The sequence below is a fragment of the Peromyscus eremicus genome, chromosome 20 (genome assembly GCF_949786415.1).
Source record: "Peromyscus eremicus chromosome 20, PerEre_H2_v1, whole genome shotgun sequence".
NCBI lineage: Eukaryota > Metazoa > Chordata > Mammalia > Rodentia > Cricetidae > Peromyscus > Peromyscus eremicus.
This window is the reverse complement of record NC_081436.1, coordinates 42541385-42568584: the sequence shown is the minus strand read 5'-3', so window position 1 is coordinate 42568584 and position 27200 is coordinate 42541385. Positions and strand designations below refer to the sequence as shown.

General features: G+C 44.2%; 1 protein-coding gene across 1 annotated transcript in view; it reads left to right on the top strand.

The window, feature by feature from the left end:
- The window catches only part of Fer1l6 (fer-1 like family member 6), a 119609-nt gene that overhangs the window by 31284 nt on the left and 61125 nt on the right, over window positions 1–27200 (top strand). Inside the window, exons 13-19 of the mRNA XM_059247020.1 lie at window positions 2220–2340; window positions 3934–4034; window positions 7151–7241; window positions 10740–10859; window positions 12796–12948; window positions 19845–20022; window positions 24482–24606. Coding sequence (XP_059103003.1) covers window positions 2220–2340; window positions 3934–4034; window positions 7151–7241; window positions 10740–10859; window positions 12796–12948; window positions 19845–20022; window positions 24482–24606 — 889 coding nt within the window. The remainder of the gene's footprint in view (window positions 1–2219; window positions 2341–3933; window positions 4035–7150; window positions 7242–10739; window positions 10860–12795; window positions 12949–19844; window positions 20023–24481; window positions 24607–27200) is intronic.

Below are 27200 nucleotides of genomic sequence, written 5' to 3'. Positions count from 1 at the left end.
GGAAGATTTTATATCTGCAGTACTCCTGTGTCTGCATGCACACAGAGACACAGGCGTACATGGACACACACAAACATGAACGCGCAAACGATGTATGTCTATTGCCCCTAACAACATTCCACTGTGCATGTGTTCTGGGATTTCTGGTTTTACAAAGTATGTGCATTTGCACGCAATCTGTGCTGGATAGAGATGAGGAATAAAATCAGCGCAGGTGACATCCAATGGAGGCTCATGATTACATCCCCAGGATTTCAGGCTTATTCTTGCCCCACGTCACAAGCTGCTTGCTGTTCTGTTGGCCAGCCCTTCACTTTCCATGGGCCAACCAGGCACCTTCTCATCTGTGGCTTTTCCATTTGCACTACAGCTTACTCAATGAGCCTCAACTGCCTGGTCCTCAAAGACACAGTCAGGAAACTCTGAAAACCGCAGAGACAAAGGCCCAGAATGCCATTAGCCCAAGCCAACCCAAAACAAAGGACCCCAAGAGGAGGTACAACAGTGTGTGGGCACTTTAGATGTAGGATTCTCAGTGAAATGATTGTAGAGATAAAACAGGGAATAGTCTGGTTTCTGACCTTTTGTCTTTGTTGTTCTCTTGCTGAAATGACAACATCAGTCCCCCTGCCCCCATCCCCTGCCATTCCCCCACCCCATCCCCCCTCCCTGCCAAGAACCTCTTTGACTTACTTTTCTGAATGGACACCTGCTGGTTTATTTATTTTTTACAGAGTAGACCAGGGGGCCCTTTGCTAATTCCATCATCCTTCCGGAGAAATTTAGGTTGGAGAGCTAAAAAAAGAACATCCAATCTTCCAGGCTAAAGAGCTTTTGTTGGAAAGGAAAACATGTTCCCCTCCCCTGCCCTCCCCTTTCCTCTTGCTTTCTTTCCTCCATGGTGCTTTCCTTCCCTCTATCTCACCTCCCTCCCTCTCCTCTCCCACCCCATCCCTCTCCCCTTCTTTCTCCTCTCCTCCTTTCCCGCTCCTTGCTCTTCTTATGGCTCCTCCTCCCTCTCCTTCTTTTATGCCTCTGTCTACCTCATCTCTGTCCCTTTCTCTCCAAACCACCATAAATACATTTCTCTAAACAATGTCCACATTCTCCAAAGTCAGCACCATGCCCATCCCAAGCATTTGCTCCTGCCTCCCATCAATACTTCTCTTTAGGGTCTTGGGAGAAAATTATAGGGGGGGGGGGCTGGGGAAAACCTGACCATTAAAACAATTGTCTGTAGCCGGGGAACTTCACTGGTTGGCTATGCCTCTTCTGCCTGCCCTGCCTCCACACACCCCCAACACCCCCACCCCCACCCCAGCCCCACCTTGGGAACCAAATCTACACATTAGTTCTGTCTTTTCTGACTTCCATTTCATTCTGTTAATGACCTTTTCCTATCAGCATTAGGGAATATTTATTCCTCTGCCACCGTCAGGCAATCCTTGGGGCTCCAGATCTTTGCTGGTTGGCTATGCATCTTATCCCTTCCTAGCCAAGCAAGTCACCTACATTGTTGACACCGGGGCCTGGTAACAATTAGTATGAGATGGATGGATGGATGGATGGACAGACGGACGGACGGACGGATGGATGGATGAACGAATGAAAGAATGATGCTAAGCTACCGAGTACTGGTTTAGATTGGGATGTATGCGTTTATCCCCATTTAGTAACATGATTTACTTTTCTCCAGAAATTTCATTCCTATCAATAAAATCAATACAATGTGCTCAGAATATACATTTTTTAAAAGTAACATTGCTCTTTTCCTTTATTAATTTAAGCCTTCTTTGAGGAAGGTTTGCCCAACATACTCTACACACTAGTGATAATTTCTAAGCTTTACTCTATGTCTAAGAGTAACTTCTTTTGTGTGTTTGGCTTGATTTTGAGAGTTTCATGTAGCCTAGGCTGTGCTTGAACTCACTATGTTGCTGAGGATGGTTTTGAACTATCCCTCCCCCTGCCTCCACATTCCAAGTGCTGGGATTAGATGTGCACCACATTGGTCTGGGGGTAACTCTTGATGTCTTTCATGGTAGCCATATAACTCACCATTCACTGATCACAGGTCTCCAATTATAGTCTAAGGATATCATTAGCAGTTACGTCTCCACCCTTCTGCACCCCTACAGAATACATAACACATATACACCTGGGGTCGCTTGAAAACCACTGATTGCCAGCTGACTTCCACACCTAATGTGCCTTTACAGAAATTACAACTACTTGCCTTTTGGTGCCAAGAAGCCCTGTGTCTCCTTCATCAGTTCCTGGGGAGACCAGACATTCAGACTGCACTGGTCCAACATGCTGGGGAAAATGGCTGACCTCTTGGTAGGTGGCTTCATTGGCATATTGGGAAACTAAGATAAAGATATGCTTTTCTCTTCAACCATGGCCTTGACCTCAGGTCAAACATCACTGAATTGGGGTTGCTGTATTTCAAGGCTTCGATCATGGGAACCCAGAGGAATGAGAATGTTTTGCAAAATTTCCCCAAATTCAAATCAGCCTATCCAAATCAGAACCCCTGCTCTGGCTTTTGCTCTTACAGGACCTAACAAGTGGCTGGATCCTCATCTCCCAAAGGCAGGAGGAGAAGATATCTCACAAAGTTAACAAATCCTGGCTTCAAATGGCCCTTTCCTTACCCTCACATTTCTTCCTAACCGACAGGTCTCATGAGGAGGGGACACCCTCTAATCCTCCACTCACTGTCCACGGCCTCATCATATGACTCTTGTTTCACCTTCCTGGTCCACTAGAAGCCACACTAAGGAGAGAATGTGTATCTCCCTCCTCTTTGCTCCACAACCCGACTTCTGTAAAGCAAAGTGTGTCTTCAACTGTGGGATTCTAGGCGTTGGGGAGCTAGACTCTGAAAATGGCCAGAGAAGCCTAGACTAGGCTCACACGATGTGGAGTCCACAGGCTTTGCAAGACGGGCCTTATTTATTCTTCAGGCAGAATAGATAGAGTTCACCACTAACAACAATGACAAAATAAACCAGAATATCCCTTAGAGGCTGCAATAGTCTTTAGCACTCTTGTCTAATTCCCTGCTCAGTGTCAACAGCCCTTCATGGCTTCCATGACTAAGTGTATTCCCCCTATGGCAGTGAGGTAGATGGTTCCTATTTTATAAATGAGAAACTTTGTATAATGAGATTGATTTACCAGTAAGCGGCAGCCTGGATTTGAACCCAGATCGCCCAAGCCAGAGCCCAAATCCTTAGACTACTTACTCCATTGTGATGCCTCGTCTTTGTGTATTGGAGGTTCAAAGAACAGAACTTGAGTCCCCAGGCACCAGATTTTGGCAGGTGGTAAAAATGCAGCTTTTATAAATTCTAGCAAAGCAGTAGGAATACTGGCATTTCCGTTTAGACCCCATTTTCCTCTGGGATGCTGAGTAGAATCCTGGAATTGAGGCCCAAAGAGAAATGTAAAATTATTAAGTATATCAGCATATAGTCACTGCTATATCCAATCTACCCTGTTCCCTGCCCCAAAACCTGATATACTCAGAATTGATTTTCAATGCCAGTAGGGTTACATTATTTTGTAAAATTGACAAATGTTGACTTTGTAATTTTTTATAATAATATATACATTTTAAAATTAGGAAATATTTCTCATGATATTGGGTTTCCCACAATATGGGTGACACAGAATGATGCTTAGTTAGATAGGAATCGATCTGGGATGCAATGGCTCTGAGTAATACAGGAGAAGATGCTCATCTGGACCTGAGGAAAGTGGGGATCGAAGTAGGAAGGCAGCAGTACTTCCAGGCTAAGTTCAAGAAAGAGGGGGCTCTTCCTGCCTCTCCAAAACCACAGAGACAAAGACAGGCCACTGTTGTTTCTGGAATGTGACAATCAGTGATCTCTACCACAAGTCCCACACTCTGTGGTTTGTCTTCAGGAAGAAGGCATAGAAGAAGTGAGGGAGCTGGTCAAGGTTTCAGAGGAGGCACCGGAAGAGAAGATGAAGACCGTGCTCAGTGACTTCATCAGTCAAAGCAGGTGAGTGACAGCACCAGGCAGCTCAGATGGACTCAGCTTTTAATGACCTTGAGAAATCAGCTGCTCTCACACACATTCGGATGGGCACTTTACAGTACTGTATCCCTTCCTGATACTTAAAGAACTACAGCGTAAGTCAAAGGGGAGAAGGTGAAACTAGACAGACCAACTGCTAAGATTCTTTACGGAACAAGAAAAAGTCCTCATAGCATCAGCACCCAGCAAGGCACTTCTTGTTTGGTAGATACTCAACAACTATATGGCAGTTAGATGCATAATGCTATATCACGGGATACTTAATTGATTTTAAAAAACCCAGTTAAGGACTTCTATTTTAGGTGGCAGACGATATAATGAGAGACTTTGAAAGCAGGGTATACTGACCTATTACTGAGTAACAATTGACCCTCAAACCTCGTGGCTTGTCACTGTTTTTTCACATCGCAGTTTGTGTCTATCAGGAAGGCAGGAGTGGATTTTGAGCACAGGACTCCCTGGGTTACTGGGACTAATGTCATCTCTAGGCCCAGCTAGGAAGGATCCACTTCCCAAATCACTCATCTGGTTACCCACGGGATTCAGTTCTTCCTGGGTAGTTGGGTTGAGGACTTCAGTTCCTTGCTAGCTTTCAGTTTGAGGCCATCCATCCTCAATCCTTTGCTGCACGGGTCTGTCTAAGAAGCTCTTATGATGATGAACAGACAGGAAGAGTCGGAGAGAGTGTCAGTCAGGTGGAAAACACAGTGGGCCTTGACCGAAACCTCATCTGATTGCTCTTGACACATCCTTTTTGAACTAAGTCACTAGTACAACCCGCAGTAACAGCAAGGGACTCCGTAGCAACACAGATGGTAGGCGGAGCTCTCTCGGGGGGCCTTTAGCGGCAACTTGTCCCAAGTAGAAGCAACTTGGACCATCTCTTAAAATTAACTCAGTCAAGACAAGAAAAATGGGAACTTGCTAAAAATGGAATTACTAAAAAGCGGGTAGAGATTAAATTATATCAGAGATAAAAACCAGTAGACCGGCAGTAGATATGACAGACAGTCTGCTGTGTGTGTTCATTCATGTGTATATATTTATCCTCATATATATCCACACACGTAGACAAAGAAATAAATGTGTTGTTTTGCTATCTTTATTTGCTTTCATTTTTCATCACAAAACAATATTAAATACTTTTTATATTAATTACATACATCTTCAATTACACACATATATAATTAAATACATCTTTACAAAGTTTCATCACCTCATCTCTCATCTTGGAAAGTATTGGCATGCAAGTAATAGCTCAATAACTCTTCTACATGAGGGGGTTACTTGAGGATGATAACTAACGATCCCTCTTTTCTTCACGTTTCCAGTCAGCTGACAAACCATCCATGTGTGTCGATGATTAAAATGGTAGATTTATAGTTGGTAACTGCAGATCTGAGAGGGCAGGTCGGACCCGAGGTCAGATTGGAATTCCTGCTTCCTGCTCCTTTCTTGGTTGAGCAGTTGGTCTTCCGATGTCTCCTCCACAGCAAGGATGAGCCGCTCGTCATGTAGGGGTGATGAGATCATGCACAGTCAAAGAGCAGGCTGGGTCTGAAAGATGGAGACTGAATGGAACACATACCTTATCACTCACCCAAATTCTGATACAGAGAAATGTGTTTCCACTGGTCTCTGTGTGACAGGAGAGACCCTAAGGAGGTAACATGTCTACTTGGGCTGATCCATCCTGGAGAGTGGGATAGGATTCCCTGTATTTCTAATAAACACAGGAATGCAACAAGAATACGTCTATCCCCAAATATAGTCCTCTTATTCTTTGTAAAAAGGAACAAAAAAAACCCCTGTGGCTTTAATAGCATCTTCAAAGAGAACCTGGTAGGGTTTCCTATAGGCACCAGGCAGAGCGCAGGTGTGGGGTCTCTCATCCTATTCTTCTCTTCGTAAGTTTCCTTTGTGGTAGTTTTCACATCTATATGCCATATTCCATAGTTCTATTATGGATATAATATTAAAAGAGACATTTTCAATTTTCTCTACATTCCTACTTTCAGAGAAAAGAGATTAATTTGTCCTTCTGGACTGGGTTTTCCTGCCTTTGCAGACACACATCCTCACATACACACACATACTCATAAAACACTTTGCGTCTTCACAATAATAGCAGACACTTGTCCAGCAGGTTGCTTCTACACTCAGCAATATAGCACAGGCATCTTCATACATAGATATACCAAAATAAATTTAATTTGTCTTTAACAATATTTTATTGCTCCTTATTTTATTGCACTTATTTTATTACTAAAGCAAATACTCTATAAATATATTCTTACAAAATCATTCCACTATTTCCAAAGGACAAGAATTCTAGTGTAATTTTTAATCAATTACGCACATGTTAAAATGTCCATAGGTGCTATCAAGTAGTCTGTAAGAAATAACCAGTTACTTCTACAGCAGCATACATTTTCCCATCCTTGCCCATACCACCACTAATTTTGCATAACGTTAATTTTATAAATGAAGTAGCATTGATTTCAATATCATTTAAGTCATCACTAAAGACTGTATGTTACTTCCTTAAGATTTTCAGATCATTTACATTTCTTCTTGAATTGCACTCATAGCCTTTATTATTTTCCTTTTTGACACGTTTAAAATTTCATCTCCAAAAATATTCCTCTTCAAGAAGATGGGCACATATTTCAGTCTTCATTCTAAAATATTTGCTTGATATGAAACATTTTAGAAGAGTCTTGATATGTCTTAAATATGTAAGACAGAGAGCTGTAAGAGAACTGTATCATTTCATGCAAATTTTGCCATGGAATTTGATAGCAGTCGCAATGGGTATGTACTGAAAGAAAATGAAATTCATAAATTCCCCAAATGAACACAGGCACAGGGTCTGGGGATCATTTCCAATTTTTTTTTTTTTTTTTTTTTGTCTATGAGAAATGTTAGCACACCATTGTTTAATCCTAAATTAAAAACCTTGGTTCTGTGGCTCTATCAGCTTTCGACTGTGCCACAGAAAGTAGATATTTTTGCAGATCTCTGGAATCATACAAATGGATTTTCACTAAGTAGGCTGCAAAACGGATATTCTCTTTCAGCTCCTTTATCTCTGAAGCAGAAAAGAAACCGAAGATGTTGAACCAAACTGCGTTAGATAAGAAACGACTCACGCTCTGCTGGCAAGAGCTGGTATGTGAAAACCTATTTATATTTTGAACGGAGTTAAAGCATGTGCTTTAAAAATAAACCTCACGGATGACACATAGGTCACAGGCCAGACAAGGACAAGGTTTAAAGAACACACTTTTCTGTGAGGTAGAGATAGCAGTGGGGAAGAACGTGTGCTGGGTAGGAAAGGCGCTCACGTCTATTGAAGATTCACAAGGGTGAGCTGGAAGCCCCACAGTTCCACTTCCCATTCAGATGGAACCTCCCCTTATTTCTTCTGAAATTTGCATTTTCTTAAAGCTGGTAGACCCAGGCTAGAGAAATGGCCAGGTAGTTAGGAAAAACAGTTGCTCTTCCAGAGGACCCGAGGTTGATTCTCAGCACCCACGTGGAGGCTCACAACTGCAGTTCCAGAAGACCTGATGCCCTCTTCTGGCCTCAGCACACATTGCACATGGTGCACAGACATATGCAGCCAAAATGCCCGTATTCTTTTTTTTTTTCCCTAAGGCTATGTTCTTAGACTCTTCCACCTTCATGTCTCTCTCACAAATCAGAAGCTAAAATGAAGTAGCAATTCTCCCCTCCTCAGGTCCCTATTGAGAATCGTGTTAAGGGTTGCCAGAACTTTTTGAGGACAGGAAGCTACTGATGACCTTCTGTGTCCTGCCCACTAGCACCGTGCCTGTAGATGTTTAAAGTGACCTTACAGATGCTCGGTCCTTGTGGAATGAGTGATGGCTGAGAAATGTCAGCCCAAGTCAGATCCTGAAATACCTGACCTTGAACTTTCAATTCCAGCAATAGCACCAAGGGACATTTGGGTGATGCTGTGATAATTCTGCCAAGAAAAATCTCTCCATATTTGACTCTGTGGGGAACATTTTAAAGATATGAGCAGAATTCGGGAAGATCTTTTTTGTTTGTTTGTTTGTTTAAGAACTCATAACTAGCTAATCCAATTCCAGAGACTAAACATGGGTGCCTAAACTCTTCCTTCACCTTTCTTTTTAGAACACTTCTCTTCTGTCCCCCAAGATGTCCCAGGGGCTGGCTTCCATCATCTGTAAGATCTTTCTGTCTGGTCCTTCCTCTGATCCTCTAGTGACATGCTGTCTGTGTCTTCTCTCCATTGCATATTCTCTGTAGAGTTCTGTCTGCTCATTGTCCATCAGTCCTGGCTGGATCCAACCGGCTATGGCAGCATCTTTTTTTTTTTTTTTTTTTTTGGTTTTTCGAGACAGGGTTTCTCTGTGTAGCTTTGCGCCTCTCCTGGAACTCACTTGGTAGCCCAGGCTGGCCTCGAACTCACAGAGATCCGCCTGGCTCTGCCTCCCGAGTGCTGGGATTAAAGGCATGCACCACCACCGCCCGGCCCATGCTGACTTTTAATCTCTCTCCTCAAACAGTCAATGCCACCCCAGATCCTCTTGATTCTGTCCCTTAAGCATTCTAGAACTTACACCACTTTGCTAGCCTGTGAATTACTAACCTGAACTAGTGCTTAGAACCTCTGGCCTAGACTTTGCAGTAGACTTCCTCTAGCCTATCTTCCATACCACAACTGAAAAGCCTTCAGAAACGAAATTCAACATGATCACTTGTTCATACCACATCATTGGAGTCCATCAATAATGCATAGGACAGAGTCTAAATTCCCTTTGCATGCTGTACAGAGCTGTGCTTGACCTAGCATCCTGGCCTTGTCCTGCAGTACACCTTTACCCTGTATCTGTGCTCCAACTGGCTGGACTCTTGCTGATTGTGTATCTGCATGTGTGAATGCTCCCTTTGTAGGGACTGTCATTTGGTGTGATTGTTCCCTCTGTGGGGACTGTCATTTGGTGTGATTGTTCCTCTGTAGGGACTGTCATTTGGTGTGATTGTTCCCTCTGTGGGGACTTCCATTTGTTTTCTTACTGACTGATGAATTCTATTCACTTATAGCTCAGCTCAGATTCAAAGCCTCCAGGAAGCCTGGCTTCACCCCTGTCTGAAATCATGATGCTCTGTACATTTATTTGCATGTGTTGCTTTTGCTTACATTTCACAAAAATGTCCAAGGAAGCATCATGTCCAACTGCAGTCTTGGTACCCGACAGACAGTAGGTATTAACTTTTGTAGTCAGCATCATCAGAAGGTTTCTTGTGTGTCAGGCATGGACAAAGTGTTAGGAACACAAAACTGACAGTTTGTCTTTGGGGAGTCCATAAACGGACTGACTTACTCATTCCAAATATCCTTACTACGCTCTGTGTGGCAAGGATGTGCTGTATGTCACTGTTGTGTGGTAGTGTCAATGACAACATGAACGGTGCAAGATAAGAACCAGACAGGGGCTCTCTGTCCAACTAGAAGTCAAAATGCAGACAGGAAAACAACCCGTACGTAAAAATAATCATGGGTTATGATTATGAAGGGAAACTCACTAAAGCCACAGTGACCAGGGAAATATGTGGCATCATATAATAAATGGTGATGTTTAAGTTGAAGCCATGTGGAGGCCAGGAAGAACATGTAAGCAATAAGAATGTCCTAGTGTTACAGCCTTAGGGTAGACTGAACTTGGCATGGTCCAGGGCCTCCCGAGGAGCCATGAGCCTGGGGCCCAGTGGGGGAGGAGGGGATGCTATGAGAAGGAAGGAGTAAGCACAGCCAATTCACAGGGCCTTGGAAGGCACTGGAAGAGACTTCTTTCTTTTTCTTTTTAACAAATCCCGTAAGTATAGCTGGAAAGGGTGAATAAAAATAAGTATTTTCTTTGCTTCTTCCTCCCTTCCTCCGCCCCGCCCTGTGATCTCCTCCTCCTTCTTCCTCTTTCCCATCCACTCTTTCTTCCTTTCTTTCTGGTCTCATGTAGCCCGGGCTGAGCTCAGACATGCTATGTAGTTCAGGATGACCTTGAACTACTGATTCTCCTGTTTCCATCCCCATCCCACGTGCCGGGATGCAGAGGTGTGCTGTCATGCCTGGGTTATATGATAATTGTGTTTGGTATTTGAACACTATCCTGACTCCCTTCCTGCTTCTCAGATGGTACCTTGGGCTGGAAGCATCCTTCATATTTCTAAGATGAGAAAGTGATGCTCATTCTGGATTGAGCTGCAAATCAGGACCAGGAGCTGTGTGACTTTTTTCTCGCCTTAAAATGGAAATATTGATACCCATCTCCTAAGGTCACTAAGAGGAGTAATGAAAGAACATTGCACGGCGCAAAGTAATAACTCAACAAAGTTTAGCTGCCATTATTACAGTTGTTATTAAGCACTGGGAAGCTTAGTTCAGATACTGTCTCATACTTCTGTAGCCTGGACAAGTTTCTGCACTTTCTAGGTCTCAGCATCCCATCTATCTACCAAAGGAAATGGTACCTACTATCTCCACATTCCTATGCACAATGCAGGACTCAATACAGTCTTGTATGGAGTTTGCGAACACCTTTAGGACACTCCAGCCATGGGGCAATGTTTGTTCCCCAGACTTCTAGAAAGATCTACACTAACTCTTGTCTTTTTTAGGAGGCAATGGCCAAGGAGGCCAAAGGGGCCATTCAACAACAGAAGAAAAAGTTATCTCTTGATGAGATGATCAATGAAGCCCAGAGCTTTGTGGAGAAGATCCGCTTTCTTGTGGATGAGGTAATCAACCCTACAGACAAAGTTCACTGGGAGGATGGGGAAGAAATCTTCCCAGACAGGGGAGATGAATGAGTTGAATATTTGCTTAGTGATGGGAGGAGAAATTTTAAAAATTAAGTCAAATATAGATCGCTATATTGATTTTTCATAAAGCCAGAGTGTTCAGCAAAATAAAAAGCATGTCCCCTAGCACAAGAAAAGTCCAAATAAGAACGCTGAGGGAGGGGACTTTGATAGGTTTTCAACTATAAGAGAATTTAAACTCAGGTTCAATAAAGATTAAACAGCATCCCGTTTTAAAGTTAGTTGTAAGGAATGTTTTCTGGTATCTTCTAGAATGATCTTTTAAGAGGGATCATATTTGCTTCTGTCAAACACTGAATCTTTCTTGAAGCCTACGGTTGTGGGTACATTTCCTACGTTGGACTTTGTGGGAGATGGTGTTGGAGAGAGATACTTGAACTTTCTGCACTATTGGCTCTTAGACATCATGATTCTTTCTCCTAGTATTTGTTCTCTGGAAGCATATTAATAGTGAGACAGGTAATGTTAAACAGTAGACAAGAGAATTTTATGAAGAACATGGAAGGTTTGAGGGGATAGGGATTGGGTCTTCCTGTCTGTAACTAACCAGACTATCCACTTGAAAGGAAAAGTATCGGCTCAGGGCCTCTAAGAACAAGTTCTCAGCACAGAGAGATCTATTTGCCCCAGAGGGACAGAGGACAGGGAATAAGAGACAAAAGACCATAGGTAGAGGATGAGGGAGGAGGGGAAGGGAACAAGGGAGAGAGGACAGGAATATTTGTCCCAGAGGACAAAGGACTGCCTCTGGGTAGAGAGGAGACAGATATGGCCCATGGGCAAGTGGCAGTTTATAAAGGTAAAAATGGAAACTCTGTATTAGGATGAGGGGTTTAATTTTAATTGGGAATGTTAATTGGGCGAGTCAAAAGGGGCTTTTGATTGCTGGACTTCAATACTTTGATAACTGGACTTCAGTAGTCAACTTCAGAAGGAGGAAGTGGCCAAATAAGGGAATAGCCCTTGGTGGAGAGCTTTAGGGATGTAATCTAATAGTTTTTAGCAAGGCAGAGAGAATGGGGGAGAAGGGCAAGGCCTGCCAGGGCCATGTTTGTGAGCTGGCTAGAATCCCTTACCTTTGCCTTTGGCTGCATATCAGATAGAAGGGGTGGACGCCCCTTTTCAGTATCAAATAGGTATGTCAAAAACGAGCAAGACAGGGCACCTACTTCCAGCTCAAAGCACTATTCCTCCTATTTTTATAGTTTTATTGGTCCATAAATGTACATTTCAAACACAGAATCACGGAACACTTGAAATGAAAACCTGCATTTCCTTGTTGAATCGCTCAATTTTTAAAATTTTTAAATTTCTAAAAAGTTTAGTGGAGTTTCTCCAAATGGCTGAAATGGAAGTCAGCTATTTGGCAGCTAGATCTTAGGCACAAGGCTTCTCTAGATTTGTTTTCTTTTTCCTAAAAGCAACTGGGAAATGATTCAAGGGCATTAGCACACTTTTGTTCTTGTCTTTTCATTTGAACTTTCTGGAAATGATACATGATTCTGAGGAAATCTAATGCTTTGAAGCTAAGTCAATATCTACGTTGAAAAAGAATCAATGGAAATCTGTAGAAAAGCATTTGTTTGACATATCAAGAAATGTAGGCAATCAAAGATGCCCCAACGCAGGTCCAGCAAATACAGGGAAGTCACATGTATTCCTACCTCATGACCAAGATGTTTCCTTCTCAAGCAAGTGGCACTTCACTGGCTTGTTTGTACAGGTGTTTAAATACCTACATTGTCTTCTTCTATCTTCTGCTTGCAGAAGAAGGGTTCTTTGGGGATAGGTAGACTCTAGAAGCACATCCATTAAATACCAACCTATCCGATCATATCCCTCCTCCACACAGCCCCAGCACACTCTCCCAGATGTCTTCATTTGGATGCTCAGTAACAACAAGAGAGTAGCCTATGCCAGAATTGCTGCCAAAGACCTGCTTTACTCCCCCATCAGAGAGCAGATGGGCAAGCACTGCGGGAAGATCAAAACCCACTTTCTCAAGGTAAGTTGGCTTGAGACCAAAAGAAGACCAGTTTCTTTTGACCCTGAGTGGCTTAGAATTTTTAGCATGTGTCCATGTCTAGAACTCCTTCCAGTGTTTTCAGAAACAGAGGACAGCTGGGAGACCTCAGGCTTCTTGATCTAAATTCCAGTTCTGTGCTTTCTTGTAGCTTTCTAATCATTATGTCTTCAGAGACATGTAGATTTCTCTTTCAATCTAATGACCAACCGTCTAGTTTAGATTTTCACTCCTTTGATTACTAGTGAGACTGGACATTTTCTCTATCTGGTTCTCCTGTCACTTTCTCCTGTATAATTTTTCCAAGGCATCTCTTCACAGGAATTAATCTATATTTTTAATGTATTTTTTAAATTAACCTCATCATACATACAATTAATATGTTTGTTTAAATTCAAGCCTGTCTGGTCATGAAGGCCTTCAATCCCAAATACTTGGGAATCTGAGGCATTTCAAGGTCAGCCTTGGCTACAGAGTGAGTTCAAGTCCAGCTTGAACAACTTAGTGAGATACCATCTTAATTTTTTTTTCATTAAAAAAAAAGAGGAATGGACACGTAGGGGAGATGTAGTTCAGTGTAACAAACCTGCTTAACACATGCAAGGTCCTAGGGTCAACCCCCAGTGATGAAAAGAAAAAGAAAAAATGAATGAGTAAAAGAAAGAAAGGAAAAGGAGAGAGAGAGAAAGAGAGAGAGAGAGAGACAGAGACAGAGACAGAGAGAGACAGAGAGAGACAGAGAGACAGAGAGAGAGAGGAGAGAGAGAGAGAGAGAGAGAGAGAGAGGGCATTCTTTTTATAAGGGTATTAGTCATACTAGATTCAGGGACCATCCTATTCCAGTACAGTCATTTAACTAATCACATCTGCAATGACCCTCCTTCCAAATAGGGTAACAGTCTGAGTGCTGGAGATTAAGAACTAAAACAGATGAATCTGGGAGGAACGTAATTCAACCCATAACAGAATTCTGGGCAAATATTTACGGCTGTGTGATCTTGGACAAGTTGTTTAATATTCTCCATCTGTTTGAAGAGTGTTTATTTTACTTTTCATCCACTACATGGATGTGATTGTGAGGCTTAAGTGAGTAAATTCAAGCAAAGAACACATACTTGCGCTTCCTGCGGAGCAATCACTCAATAAACCTCTGTGTTCAACAATGGGCATCCAGCAGTCCCTTCCCAGAGGACGCTGTTAACCCCTTCAGAACTGGTCGGTTGTTTTGGTGGCTGAGTGCTTGATCTGACTGGATTTAGAATGAATATGAGACTCGGCCCAGGTGCATTTGTGATGTGGGAAGGACCACCCTACGTGTGGGTGGCGCCGTCCCACGGCCTGGGGTCTCAGACTGAATAGAAAGGAGGAAATGGGGAAAGAGTTGAGCACAGGCAGGCATCCATCGGTCTCGATTTCTGATTGGCCCTGAAGTGGCCTGATGGACAGACAGCCACTTCACCTCCCACCTCTGTGCCTTCCCCCTACGGTTGACTGTAGCTTCCCTTAAACCACCACCCAAAGTGAACCCTTCTTTCCCGAAGTTACCCTTGTCAGAATTTGACACAGCACTGAAGGCAGGGTTTGCTTATTTCTTTCTTATTAACCCAGTGGCTTTGCTTATCTCTTTCTGTCCGGTATGTAAGTTAACTTTTAAAATCTGCTCCTATAAAACTGTAAGTGAAAAAAAAAAGGCCATTTTTTTAACCCAAGTCATTCATTCCCAAATATGAGAGACTGTATTTAACCTTCTCCATTCAAAGAGTGCTGCAGACGCCAGAAAGATTTGTCTTAAAAATAGCAAATCATTTCCAAAGGCCTCGTGCTAAAAATACTAGAAAACGGTATGAAGTTACCCTCTGCTAAATATTGTGATGTATCCTGGCACCGTACAAAATTAGAGCAAAGAGCATCTGTCACATCCAGCCAGGGCATAGATACAGTTGAGACAGGAGAAACGCTTTTCCCGACGCTTCCGGCCTGTGTGTTATCTTTATCAATGTGTTTATGGCTTTCTTTATCTGCCTTTTCCTTTGCACTGGGATTGCTATGAATGATAACTTCCTAAGTCTCCTTGAATTCAGTTACTTCTACATCTTGAAAGGACGATTCAGCAGAAGTGTTTTTCCTTCCTGTTTCGACTATCACCTTTCATTTCAACTCCCTCCCACCCACCACTTCTTTCTACTTATTTATTTTATTTTTCTCCTTCCTTAAATAGTAAGCCTGAAGAGAAAAAAAAAAAAAAAAACAGCCAAGGCTGTGTCAGGGAAACCCAGTCTCATGCGGGGTCCTTAGTGGAGAATTCAGAAGTGGAAATAAAGACTGTAAATCTCTACAATCTCTAAACCAGAAATTCCTCAGAGTGTATTCTATGGCACAGCCATCTGCTGGGTGGCTTTTGTAGACAGCCTCTGTTCAAAGACCTGTAGGAGTTTGTGGTTGTCTCTCTGGAAAGTCGTGGAGTTTCACAGTGCCTAAGGGTCAGAAGAAGATTGCTAGAAGGTCTATAGTCAGGAAATATCCAAATGTTTGAAAGCCAAGTTTGTCAATATATTGCTCCGGAATATCTACTTACAGCCTGTTAGTCACTCTGCCTGCTACTGTGTTTGAATGCCCGGCAGGCTCAGTGGCGGGGTTGAGTGTTTGTACTTGGATGCACAGTGTTAGGTGACACAGTCCTTCCTGGTGGGGAAGGAATGGTGACAGAGTGGATCTGTGACAAGAGCTTGCAGGAGAGGCTTCCTTTGGGGTAGAGATCAGGAAGCAGAGCTAAGAGGCCAACACAAGGGAGGAGACAGTCTTCACAGGCCCCCATCATTTCTGCCAATTAGACAGCAGACTGGAAGGTTCTACAGCTTCCCAAGCAGTGCCAGGAGCCGGGAAACAAGTGCTCACATGTCCAGGAGGGACATTTTCCTTCCGACTCTAACAAGGACTCTAATGGGCGGACCTTCTAGTCCAGGGCCCAGTTTGGGAGGTGGGAGATAGATGTGGCCTGGGAAAGGCTGAAACTTTAGCGTTTCATCTCACGCAGGATTTTGATGTTGGTTATCAGACTGTTTCTATGCCTCTCCATTCGTTACTGTTTTTAGCTGATCTCCATTCTAGTCTCAAAGGTTGAATAAATCAAATGTGGATGTGTGAGAGCAATTTTGATTTGTGAATGCTTGTGGGCTTTTGTTTGTTTGGAAAATTTGTATATTATTACCTTAGGTAGCAGTGATCCTGTGGAATTCGTTTGCGGTTCACACACACAGGCACACACACACTCGCACACACACACACACACAAACACACACACACATACACAGAGTTTGTTTACCATCAGTAGAAAATAATGATGTTTGCTTTTGTTTTTCATTACTTGGGAGAACTATAGCATAGTATGTTAATCGTATGTTAAGAGCCATGCAACTTAAAAACTTAAAACTAAGGTCTGTGGGTCAGCAGGCCCACACCGACAGAAAGAAGTATAGAAGCTCAAACTCCACCCTGGAACTGCCGAGTCAGAATCTGCACTTTAACTAGATGCTCAGGCCATGTATGTGCACAGACACACACAGCATGTGTGAGGAGCAGAGTGAGACTCTGCACAGATCTGAGTGTGCATTTACTCTAATGCTGTCTTGCTCTGTGACATTAGATAACTGTGTTTTTCCCTGACATTCACCTTATTTCTAAAACATACTCGTTAAAAGTATTGCAGAACCATTGAAAGACTGAATGGAACAGTGCTTGTTATGACATGCAGGTGATAGAACATTCCGCAAGAAGAAATATTAAGCCAGGGCCTAGACCTGTGTAAGTTCTCAACGCGCGTCAGGCGTTATTATCTTGGCAAATCATAATATTTATTCCACAAATATTTGCTGCATTCTTCTGGCACCGAGCACTCTTTTCTAAGACTTGGAAACAGTACTGTGACACACCGGACACAAACCCCTGCCTTTGTGAATTGATGTCCCAGGGATGGCTACAAATAGCATAAGAAATGCTGTTACTACCACAAATAACCTTAAGCTGACACATACTTACTCTGTTTTCTTTGGTTCCATCCCTCTCTCACTCCCTCTCTCTCTCCCTCTCTTCCTCCCTCTTTCCCTCCCTCCCTCTCTCCCTCTCTCTCTTCCTCCCTTCCTTGCTTTCATTCCATGCTGTAAATCAAACCCAGGGCCTTCCAGATGTGAATCAAACAATATAGAACTGAATTAGATTATCAGCCTTCTCAATAAATATTTATTTGCTTGAACAAGTTTTCAAATCATCAGAGAAATGAAGGAAGGTCATTTATCTTATTACAATTTTAAAAATTATAGGTTGTAGAGCCTTTACCCAAAACGAAGTAGACTTGTTTTATTTTTTAGCTGAGTAAATGACAGTATCCTTCTTCCTAAGGATTAAATCCTGACTCCTCTGCACTAGTCTCATGTTCACTGGCGTGAGCTCTTCAGGTCGAAAAGCTTTCTCTACCATTCTTGGCACAGCATAGACACCCACTAAATATGGACTCCTACTACCAGATCTCTGTTTGCATCCCTCCCTCCTTCTGGGATGCTTTCGTGACTGGTCCTACTCTAAGGTACTGTCTGAAGCTCAGCTAAGCACCATAGTGCCCTCCTATCCACTGAGAGAATGTTCCAGACACCCAGGGAGGGGCTGGCATGCAATTACAACACACATACTATTTTCCCTGTAAACACATACCTATAATAAAGTTTAATCGACAAATGGAGGTTTATAACAATAACTAATAGCAAAATGGAACATTTATAATGGTATACTGTAATAAACCTCATCAATGACGTATTTCTGAAATTTCACATTTAATACTTTCAGACCACGAGACATTGAACACGTAGAAGGGGAGAGAGAAGTACGAGGGGCTGTGCATTTGAATCTTAAAGAAAGAATGGAACACAAAGGTTCCTTCCCTTTCCCAAAGATCAGTGGTTCTCAACCTTCCTAATGCTGCGACCCTTTAATACAGTTCCTCACGTTCTGATGACCCCAACCATAACATTATTTTCCTTGCTACTTCATAACTGTAACTTTGCTACTGTTCTGAAACATAATGTAAATATCTGTTAGGCAGGATATCTGATATGTGACCTCCGCAGGGGGTCACGACCCACAGGTTGAGAAACACTGCCTTCTATTTTTCTCACTTGTATTAGCTACTTCCCTTGTGTCTATAACCAAGTACCCGACAAGAAACAACTTGAGAGAGAAGATTTGCTTTTGGCTCCCAATTTGAAGCCGAACAGTCTGCCACAGTCCACTGGGAAGTCTGGGTAGGGGGAGCATGATGTGGCTCGTCACATTCTGTCCACAGGCAGGAAGAAGAGAGATGAGCGCTTCTGTTCAGCTCACTTCCTCCTTTTCCTCTCTTTATTTACTCTGGGATTCCAGCTCACTTCCACTTAATCCTACATCAACACTCTCACGGACACACCCAAAGGTGTATCTCACTAATTCGTTAGATGCTTATTAAGCCAATCACGTTGATAATAAAAGTTACCCATCCATCATTTGAGTGAGTGCCGGTGTCCAGGCTTGAGCTCTTGGAGGACAGGGCTGAGTCCCAGAATCTGTGATGCGCCCTGGCACTACCCATTGGCCGGAGCCCAGGGGTACTTGCGGTCATGGTTTGAGAGAGTCGTTCCAGATCTGCTTTTGGAACCTTCAGAGCAAGCAACAAAGGCAAACAGCCACGCTCAATTTGGAGTCCAAGCCTCCCCGTGGGTGCTTTAGAAGTTGTCAGAACAAGTTATGGCTGTGGTGATAGGACTTTACGATCTTCCGTGGAAAGAACTCAGGGTAGGAGAGAAGAGAAGTTACTGAGAGGCAATCTCAAAACCCGCCATGAAGAGGCACTTAGAAGAGTCAATAGACTCCTGAGAAGCAGCCAGCATGTCTCGAGTGTCATCGGCTCTGCTCAGATCGGCTTAAGTGCCATTGGCTCTGCTCCTCAGAAGTCCTGAACACAGCCGGAGCTGGTGCCTGGAACTTTGCGGATGGGGACAGGGAGATCCCAAACCTGGTGACTAAGAAGCCAAAGAGACACATTGAATTCACCCATCTGTGTCCTTGCGGTCTTGGGGTCTACGAACCCCCACACGTACACTAGCACCCACACACCACTCCATGCTCCTATCTCAACACTGCACACACACGTACCCATCCCCCACCCATATTACATCTGAGGCCATCGCAAGAGAGGAAGCAGAGAATTTGGGGGGGAGGGGGGACATAAAGCCACACTGCCAGAGGAGGAGGAAGGATCTGAGAATGTCTGCTAGGCAAAAGGGCCTGAAAGAGCAGGCAGGATCTCCCCTCGTACAGAGGCATGGGATAGGAGAGTAGGATAGGCAATCCTGAATCAAATGAGGGGACAGAAACTCCGGTGGTAAGCCAGAGTTCTAGGAAGGTAAGGCGAATTGGAAAACATGGTGAAGAGGCAGGCCATGGGCTCAGCCAAGAGTCTACATCTGGACTCATCAGTCCTGAGCTCCAGTCTTGGGTGTGTCAGCTAAGGACTACGGGGACACAGACACTTGTCTATCTGAGCCTAACTCCCCTGTTCTGTGAAACAGGGCAATAAGCACACCTACCTGTTAGACCTAAGTGTTCCCGGACCTGGCCGTGACTAGCAGAGTGCATGCTTAAGGCTAAGGCCTCCAAACTCAGGTCGTCCTCCAGAGTGGTGCGTTGTGGTAACTGGGGACATTATTTTCAGTTTTGTAATATAAACAGAGCCTAGAGGGTGGCCCTCTGTACAGACCTCGAGGTCATGTGTCCAGGAAGGATCCCTTTTCTCAGAATAAGGCCCATGCTTGCTTTCTGGTGCTAAAACAGCCTTCCTTGTCCCCTCTCCCCAGCTTCCTGGGAAACGGCCAGCTGGCTGGACTGTACAGGCAAAAGTTGATATATATCTGTGGCTGGGCTCCACCAAATACTCCAACGCCATTTTGGACAACTTGCCTGTGGGCTATGAAGCAGAAATGCCCTCCAAGGCATCTGGCACCCATCACCCTCCATCAGCCCTGCTATACCAAGGTATGGTGCTCACAGGACAAAGAGGGGCAGGAGACATCTCTAATGGGCTTTGGTGTAAACAGTGGCGGGGACAGCATTCATGCATTTGTGGTGTTTTAGTTGGGACCAACTCCATTGTCTTCTTTAGTACAATTGCCAATTATTCTCTTTTACTTCCTGTCTTCTTTAGTGCAATTCCAAATGGGCTTCCTTCCTAAGTGGAAAGCGATGTCCCATTTATTTATGCATTTCTGTGAGTAGAGCAAGAGCAGTGTGGACTTTCTTCATAGAAGGACTTCATTCCGATGAGTTTGGGTTTTGAGCAGAAAGTTCTTGTGTTGATAAGACTAATGAAAGCAAGGTGTTTTGTTGTTGTTTTTTTTTTTTTTTTTTTTTTTTTTTTTTTTTTTTGTTCCTTTTTACACAGTGTTGAGGTTTGAACCTCGTACATATCCTTACAGTGACCCAGTGCAAACTGGTATTGGTGAGGTCACTTACATTCCTCTAGCCCAGTTCCTGGCTTGGCTGCTTCTTCATAAGAAAGGCAGCATATTTTATGAAGTTATTTAATCCATAGAGTCACTTTTATCAGTGTTACTAAATTTACATATCAACACACATTTAAATTATGTTATTATTAATGCCTTACTTTTGCCTTCTGCTCTGTTTTCAAGTAACTTTAACTTTTGTGCTTTTTTAGCTGCTGGATTCAGACAGAGCAGATTGCAGTTGGCCTTCACTTCTACTGAAGTTGAGTTTAGAGTTGAGCCAAAGCTGTCAACACTGAAGTCAAACACGCCCATGTCTCCACTGTTGTGAGACATCCTTCGGTGTCGGTTGACCTTGACTGCCAGTGTGCTCCAAGTGGCTCCATAGTCAGAGAAGACAGGGTTCTGGAGATTTGTGTACAGTGGGTCAGCTCATAGATTCTGTACTCAATGTCAACACACAAGTGTGTTATCTTTGGGGAAAATACATAATTCGGAGTTCCAAGTACCATGCCGCATACGATACACATAATAGTTCGTTCAACCCTAGGAAGATCCTTTGATTCACAGATGGGGAGAGTACATTTCTGAGAGATCCAGAAATTGCCCAAGATCACTGAGCTGCTGAAGGGTTGAGTAAATCATCTCCAAACTCTACTTTCTTATCTGCCTTTCATTAAGTCATTGAGAGCACCTATCTTTGGGCAAATAACACCCACATCAAGTTATCTCCTTGTAGATACAAACATCTCTACAGATCCAAAGGCCCAGACATGTTCACTGTTTCAGCTACTAATAATCTGAGGGGGTGGGGAGGAGAGGCTTTTCTGGTGCTTTGAGATGCCACGCAGCATGTCATTTTCATGGAGTTACCTAATGACCTTCTGCTGAGCACTGACATTGGTGGCATTGGCTGCCTTCCACACCGACTGGTGAATTTTATGCTCCAGAGGATATCCATTCAGCAAATAATTACCTGGCTTCTATATATGGAAGGCCTGGTGGAAAACCTGGTGGGGGGGGCGATGTAGAGATGAGCAAGAGGTGATCCTAACTTCAAGTAGGGCATCCAGATGTGGCCTTGATAACCACAGGGGGCCCCCACAGCGTGAGGAATCTGGCTAGATTACTCCAACAATCAGAACTGGTAAGATTCAAGGTTCCTAAAGAAACCCCAAATGTAGGCTAAGTAAGTGGCACCCCCTAGACTTGTGCGGTGTTCTATTGGAAGAGCTGTTAAAAAATCTCAGGGTTAGTCATCTCAAGGGCAGCTGCTGGGCATTCTCTCAAGGGAGGGGACCTTCCCAAGTCTTCCTGAGAAATCTGCTGAACTCGGTAGTATGTGAAGTAACACATGGCTGTCTCCCAGCTGACTCCTGTCCCTGTGTCCCTGTGACATCTGCTGTGCGCTGCTTTGTTTACTGCTGCCATTTTAAGGGGCCCTCTTGTCGACAGAGCTCAGCCTGTCAACATTAGAGTTAATTGGTGTCTATGGAGACAGGAAGGGCTTTAGAACTGAGCCCCCAAAATTGCTTCTCTCGTTCCACTGACTTGCTCGGAGTTTGCGGAGCCTTGCACTGTAAGAACTGACGTAGACTTAATTGGGCAATGTGCACAGCTCGAGTTTCCTAATTGCCTGCAGGATTAGAATGGGGATTGAGAAGGTTGCTGCATTTTTAGGCCCCGTGCTAGTCCTCACGTAAGCCAGATGGTGTCATGGGGTGCAGAGACAGAAATGTTCAGGTTTCATAAGTCACCTAAGGAATTACCTTTAACATCCTGCCTTCCCTGTCCCTCCACACCCTGTCTGTCAGAGTCAAGTTCTCTATCATCTGAAGAGAATAGCAAGGTTTTCCCCACCCCTTAATGTGTGGTGATCTGGCCCTTCAAACTTTCACCCACAGGGGACACTGTTGTCTTCTTAGACCTACCCCTTACATCTCTTCTGTCCATTGACAGCTTGACCTACAATGCTATTCTCCTGATATCTTACTCTGATATCATCTGCTCCTGAGTGTACACACACACACACACACACACACACACACACACACACACACACACACACACCCCTACCTCTTCAAGAGTCCCATGTGGCCTCTGGCCCTTTCCAGGGCTTCATGCACATCTCCAAGGTCCGAGGTCATGTGACTACCACTGTCTGTGACCCTTACTTCCACACAAAGTAGCCAAGACTTCTGCTTCCGAATGACCTGCTGTTACTGATTTTTTAAATTGGCTCATCCTATATCCTTGTTACAGCCACTTGAGGTTCGAATCCCAGCCTACCAAACACTACCATCCTGAAGGTCTGTTCGAAAGACTAGCTACCTCCCCTAGAATCAGCTCCCTTGTGTTTGAAAGTGCTTTGGTGACTACGACCTGTTCTCTTATATGTACATCATCTCAATTCACAGGAACAATTTGTCGCGTTTTGTGTTATTTTGCCTTTCCCACTATGTACTAGATTCTCAAGATCCTGCTGTTTTGCTATGTACACTTCAAACGTGTTATTTTTAAATGCTTAAAAGCTGCCTGACATTTCTCCTGTCCGTTCATCTCCAAGGTCTGAGGTCACGTGACTACCACCGTCTGTGACCCTCACTTCCACACACATTTCTCCTGTCCATTCCTGCTGAGGTGATACCCAGGTTGCTTCCAGATGCTCCCCACCATGGGCAACATTGCCACAATCATTAGGAACAGCGCACCAGCACCTTCTTGCTACTTCCCAGTGCCAGGCACTGGCCTCAGCCCTCAGCCTCCTATAATAGCCTTATGAGGAATTATGATTAGCCTCCACTTTACAGATGACTGTGTTCACGTTCCTGTGTGGACATGTGGGACTTATGCCTAGAAGTTGCTGGAGTGGGTGGATGAAGGTTGGGGGGGGTGCTCATAGGATATGTGTGCCCTTCATTTAAGTAAGCTGACCTACTTCAATGAGTACACAAAGGGTTCCTTCATAGTGATCCCCATGGCAACACAAAGACATGGGTTATACTAATATAGTGCCTTTCAGAGATGTGGAAATGGGTGGGTAAGAAGGCAAAAGGGAATAAGGGAACGTGAAAACAAGGAGTGAGTTGGAAGAGCCAGTGGAGGTGAGGTCCCACAGAACAAAGACTGTAAACAGCTGCGCTGTCCTCCACTGAATGCTAACCTCCTCCAACCTGTCTCTCTCTTTGTGTTCCATCCTATCCAACACGTGCTCACTCCTGCTCCTTGTCTTCCAGACCAGACCTCTCACAACCATTCAACCACACCCTCCCGACACTGTGATCTGGGTTCTCATCTAATCTTCAGCCTTCTCTAGGAGCTTCCAAGGGCAAGGACTGTCTCGATACAATCAATTATGCCTTAGAGACTAATACCAAAATCCTACATAGTAGGCACTCAAAATGCCAAAGTAGAAGAATAGCTGGATGGATAACTCAATACATCTATTGAGTTTATGGAAGTAAAAGCTATTTGTAAAGCAGCTTTATATTAACTGTGTATGAGCCTGTACATGCATGTATGTGCCCACATGTGTTCATGTGGACACACACACACACACACACACACACACACACACACACACCACAGAACAAGAGATTCCTAGGGACTTAAGCTTGTTAAAATATGACATTTTGTTGTGGGGAGAATGGATTTTTGGAATTAGGCAGAAGAAAAATCTGGTCTCTGCACACTTGGGAAAGTATGTCGTCCATTTGGGGGTCATTTTCCTCATATATTAATGGGGAGAGAATCGCATATTTCACATGGTTGTGATGATGATTAAGAAACACAGTGTGGTAAAAACTCAGGGGGACTGTGCTTCTAAGGGACTCTGCTCTAGTACCTCTCCACCTGGTCACGGAGGAGGGCAGGATTCGTGTCACTGTGGCCTTTCTGTGGATGCACAGCTACCTGTCACTTGCGGACACACGTTCACACATACTACCCCTAAAAGCCTATTTATGTTTTCCCTTTCCCTAATTCCTCCACAGCCCAGCATGTCTTCCAGCTGAGAGCACACATGTACCAAGCCCGGGGCCTCATCGCAGCTGACAGCAATGGACTTTCAGATCCCTTCGCTAAAGTCACATTCCTGTCCCAGTGCCAGACCACAAAGGTAACCAGAGAGCCCACAGCCTCCTCCCTGCTGCTGTAGCTGATGCACAGCGGAGCTGGGGAAAGAAAGATAGGACTCACACTGCCCGTTGCATCTCCCGGTAGGCCAGTTCTTCAGACTCAGAAGCCAATGTGGGCCAGGAGTGTACAGAAGGTATATTGGTCCCCTTGAACCACTGTCCTAAAGCAGATGGGCAAGTCTTAAAGCTAAGACAAGGACAGGAAGGAAAGGTGGGAAGAGGAGCCTGTTGTTCCCCAGTCACCGGCAGGAGTACCAGGCGTGGAAAGTAGCGAGGGAATGAGAAAGGAGAAGCCAGCATAGACAGCCCTCCCGAGACTTAGAGTCTGTCATTACCTGCTGGGGGAAGGGGGAGGGGGGCGGTCCAGCTTTCCCATCAGGAAGTTCTAAACTTTGCACTTAGCAGCTAGGGTGCTTTTTACCAATACTGTGCTTCAAGCCCTCTCCCCTGGAGAACACCACTTGGTGATAGGTGCTTTGTCACAGGAGATGGGCAGATGGTGGCCTCCTCTGCTTCCTTCCTGTCTCACACACCAAGCACTAGCTCGGAAAAGGGTTCCTAGTCAGCACAAGTCCTGCAGGAGGAGATCTTCTCACTCAGTCGCACTCACCAAAGCTTTACTTGTTCTCTAGTTGTTGGCTGGGGAAGGGTAAGATCATACAGAGTTGGCCATCTCAGAGAGGTAGGAAACAAAGAGACACAAGGTCAGTCTCTGGTTCATCTGTTCTGCACCTGTCTCTAGACAAAGAGCTCCCTAGACCCCAGTTCTGTCATTCCAAAGCAGAGCTTTTGTGAAGACGTGAAAAGTTAAGTGCATAAGCGACTGATGAACGGCGGCCATTACATTGACTGGTGTCAAGAGGGCGCGCATTTTCTCCAGGACAAACCCCATGACCCAGTTGATGGATTCGGCTATATTTTGATTTATCACAGGAGAGTGTGATAGGAACCAGCATCACATCCATTTGGCCAGTGCCTGTTGAGTACTGGTTCTGCATGGGCTCTAGGAGATGGTGGGTTGTAGCCGGACAGTTTTTCTCCAGGTCCACCAAGCCCCTGCAGTTCCGCAGCCCACTTATAAAATCATCACTCAGAAGCTCATATTAATTAAAACTGTTTGGCCTAATGGCTCAGGCTTCTTGCTAGCTAGATCCTACATTTAAATTAGCCCATTTCTATAAATCTCTACCTTGTCACGTGGCTCGTGGCTTACTGGTATCTGTACATTTTGCTTCTCATGGTGGCAGCTGGCAGTGTCTCCTGACTCAGTCTTCCACTTCCCAGAATTCTCCTCTCTGCTTATCCCGCCTATACTATACTTTCTGCCTGGCTACTGGCCAATCAGCGTTTTATTTATCAATCAATCAGAGCAACACATTCGCAGCATACAGAAAGACATCCCCAACACGTCCCCTTTTCTTTTTTTCAAAAAGGAAGGTTTTAACTTTAACATAGTAAAATTACATATAACAAAACAATTATCAAGCAAGAATTATAGTTATAATATCTAGTCTATTTGTATTTGGCAAAATTAGAGAAGAGTGGATGGGGCAGACCCTCCTCCTGCACAATGTATGATGCAGACATGGACGTGGCCCTCCAGACAGATAGGCTTGTTGCACTGTGCTAAGCCCTATGTGCCTGGCTGTGCAAAGGCCTCCAGGAGCCATTTGGAGAGATGGGTCCATTCTGTCTCAGAGAAGTATAGAGAGATCTTGGAAGGAAAGTGTCCCCATCCTCACCCATTGTCTAATGGAGACAAGAAGGCAGAAGACCTTCCTCTTGGCTAGTCTTTGTGGTGATATATTGTTTGTAATCTAGAAAATAAAGCTTGCCTGAACAAGACAAGGACAGAACAAGCCACTAGATTAAACATAGAGGACAGGCAGTGGTGGCACACACCTTTAATCCTAGCACTCAGGAGGCAGAGATCCCTTTGGATCTCTGTGAGTTCAAGGCCACACTGGGCTACACGAGATTAATCCAGTCTAAAAGAGAAACAGAGCCAGGCAGTGGTGGCACACACCTTTAATCCCAGCACTAGGAAGGTTGAGACAGGAAGTGATACAGCTGGGCAGAGAAAGGAATATAAGGCAGGAGGAGACAGGAACTCACGCTCTTCTTCAGGTTGAGGAGTTGGTGAGGTAAGAGGTGGTGGCTGTGGCTTGCTCTGCTTCTCTGATCTTTCAGCTTTCACCATGATATCTGACTCCGGGTTTTTATTATAAGACAATTTAGGATTTGTGCAACAGGTTTTTGAGAGGACACGCACAGCAGTGACTGTCCACATAGGTCCTGGAGAGGGGCCAGGAGGGAGAACACTACCTGTAAAGTGCTTGCCAGGAAAGTATGAGGATCTGATTTTATTGCTAGAACTTAAGTAAAAAGCCAAGTGTGGTGGTGTACACTTTAATCCTATCACTGGGGAATTGAATGGAGATGGGCATATTGCTGGAGCTCACTGTCTACCTAGCCAATTCCTGGGTCAGTGAAAGTACCTGTCTCAAAAAACAAGATAGATGGCTTATGAGGAATGAAACCAGAGGTTACCTTCTGGCCTCCACATACATGTACA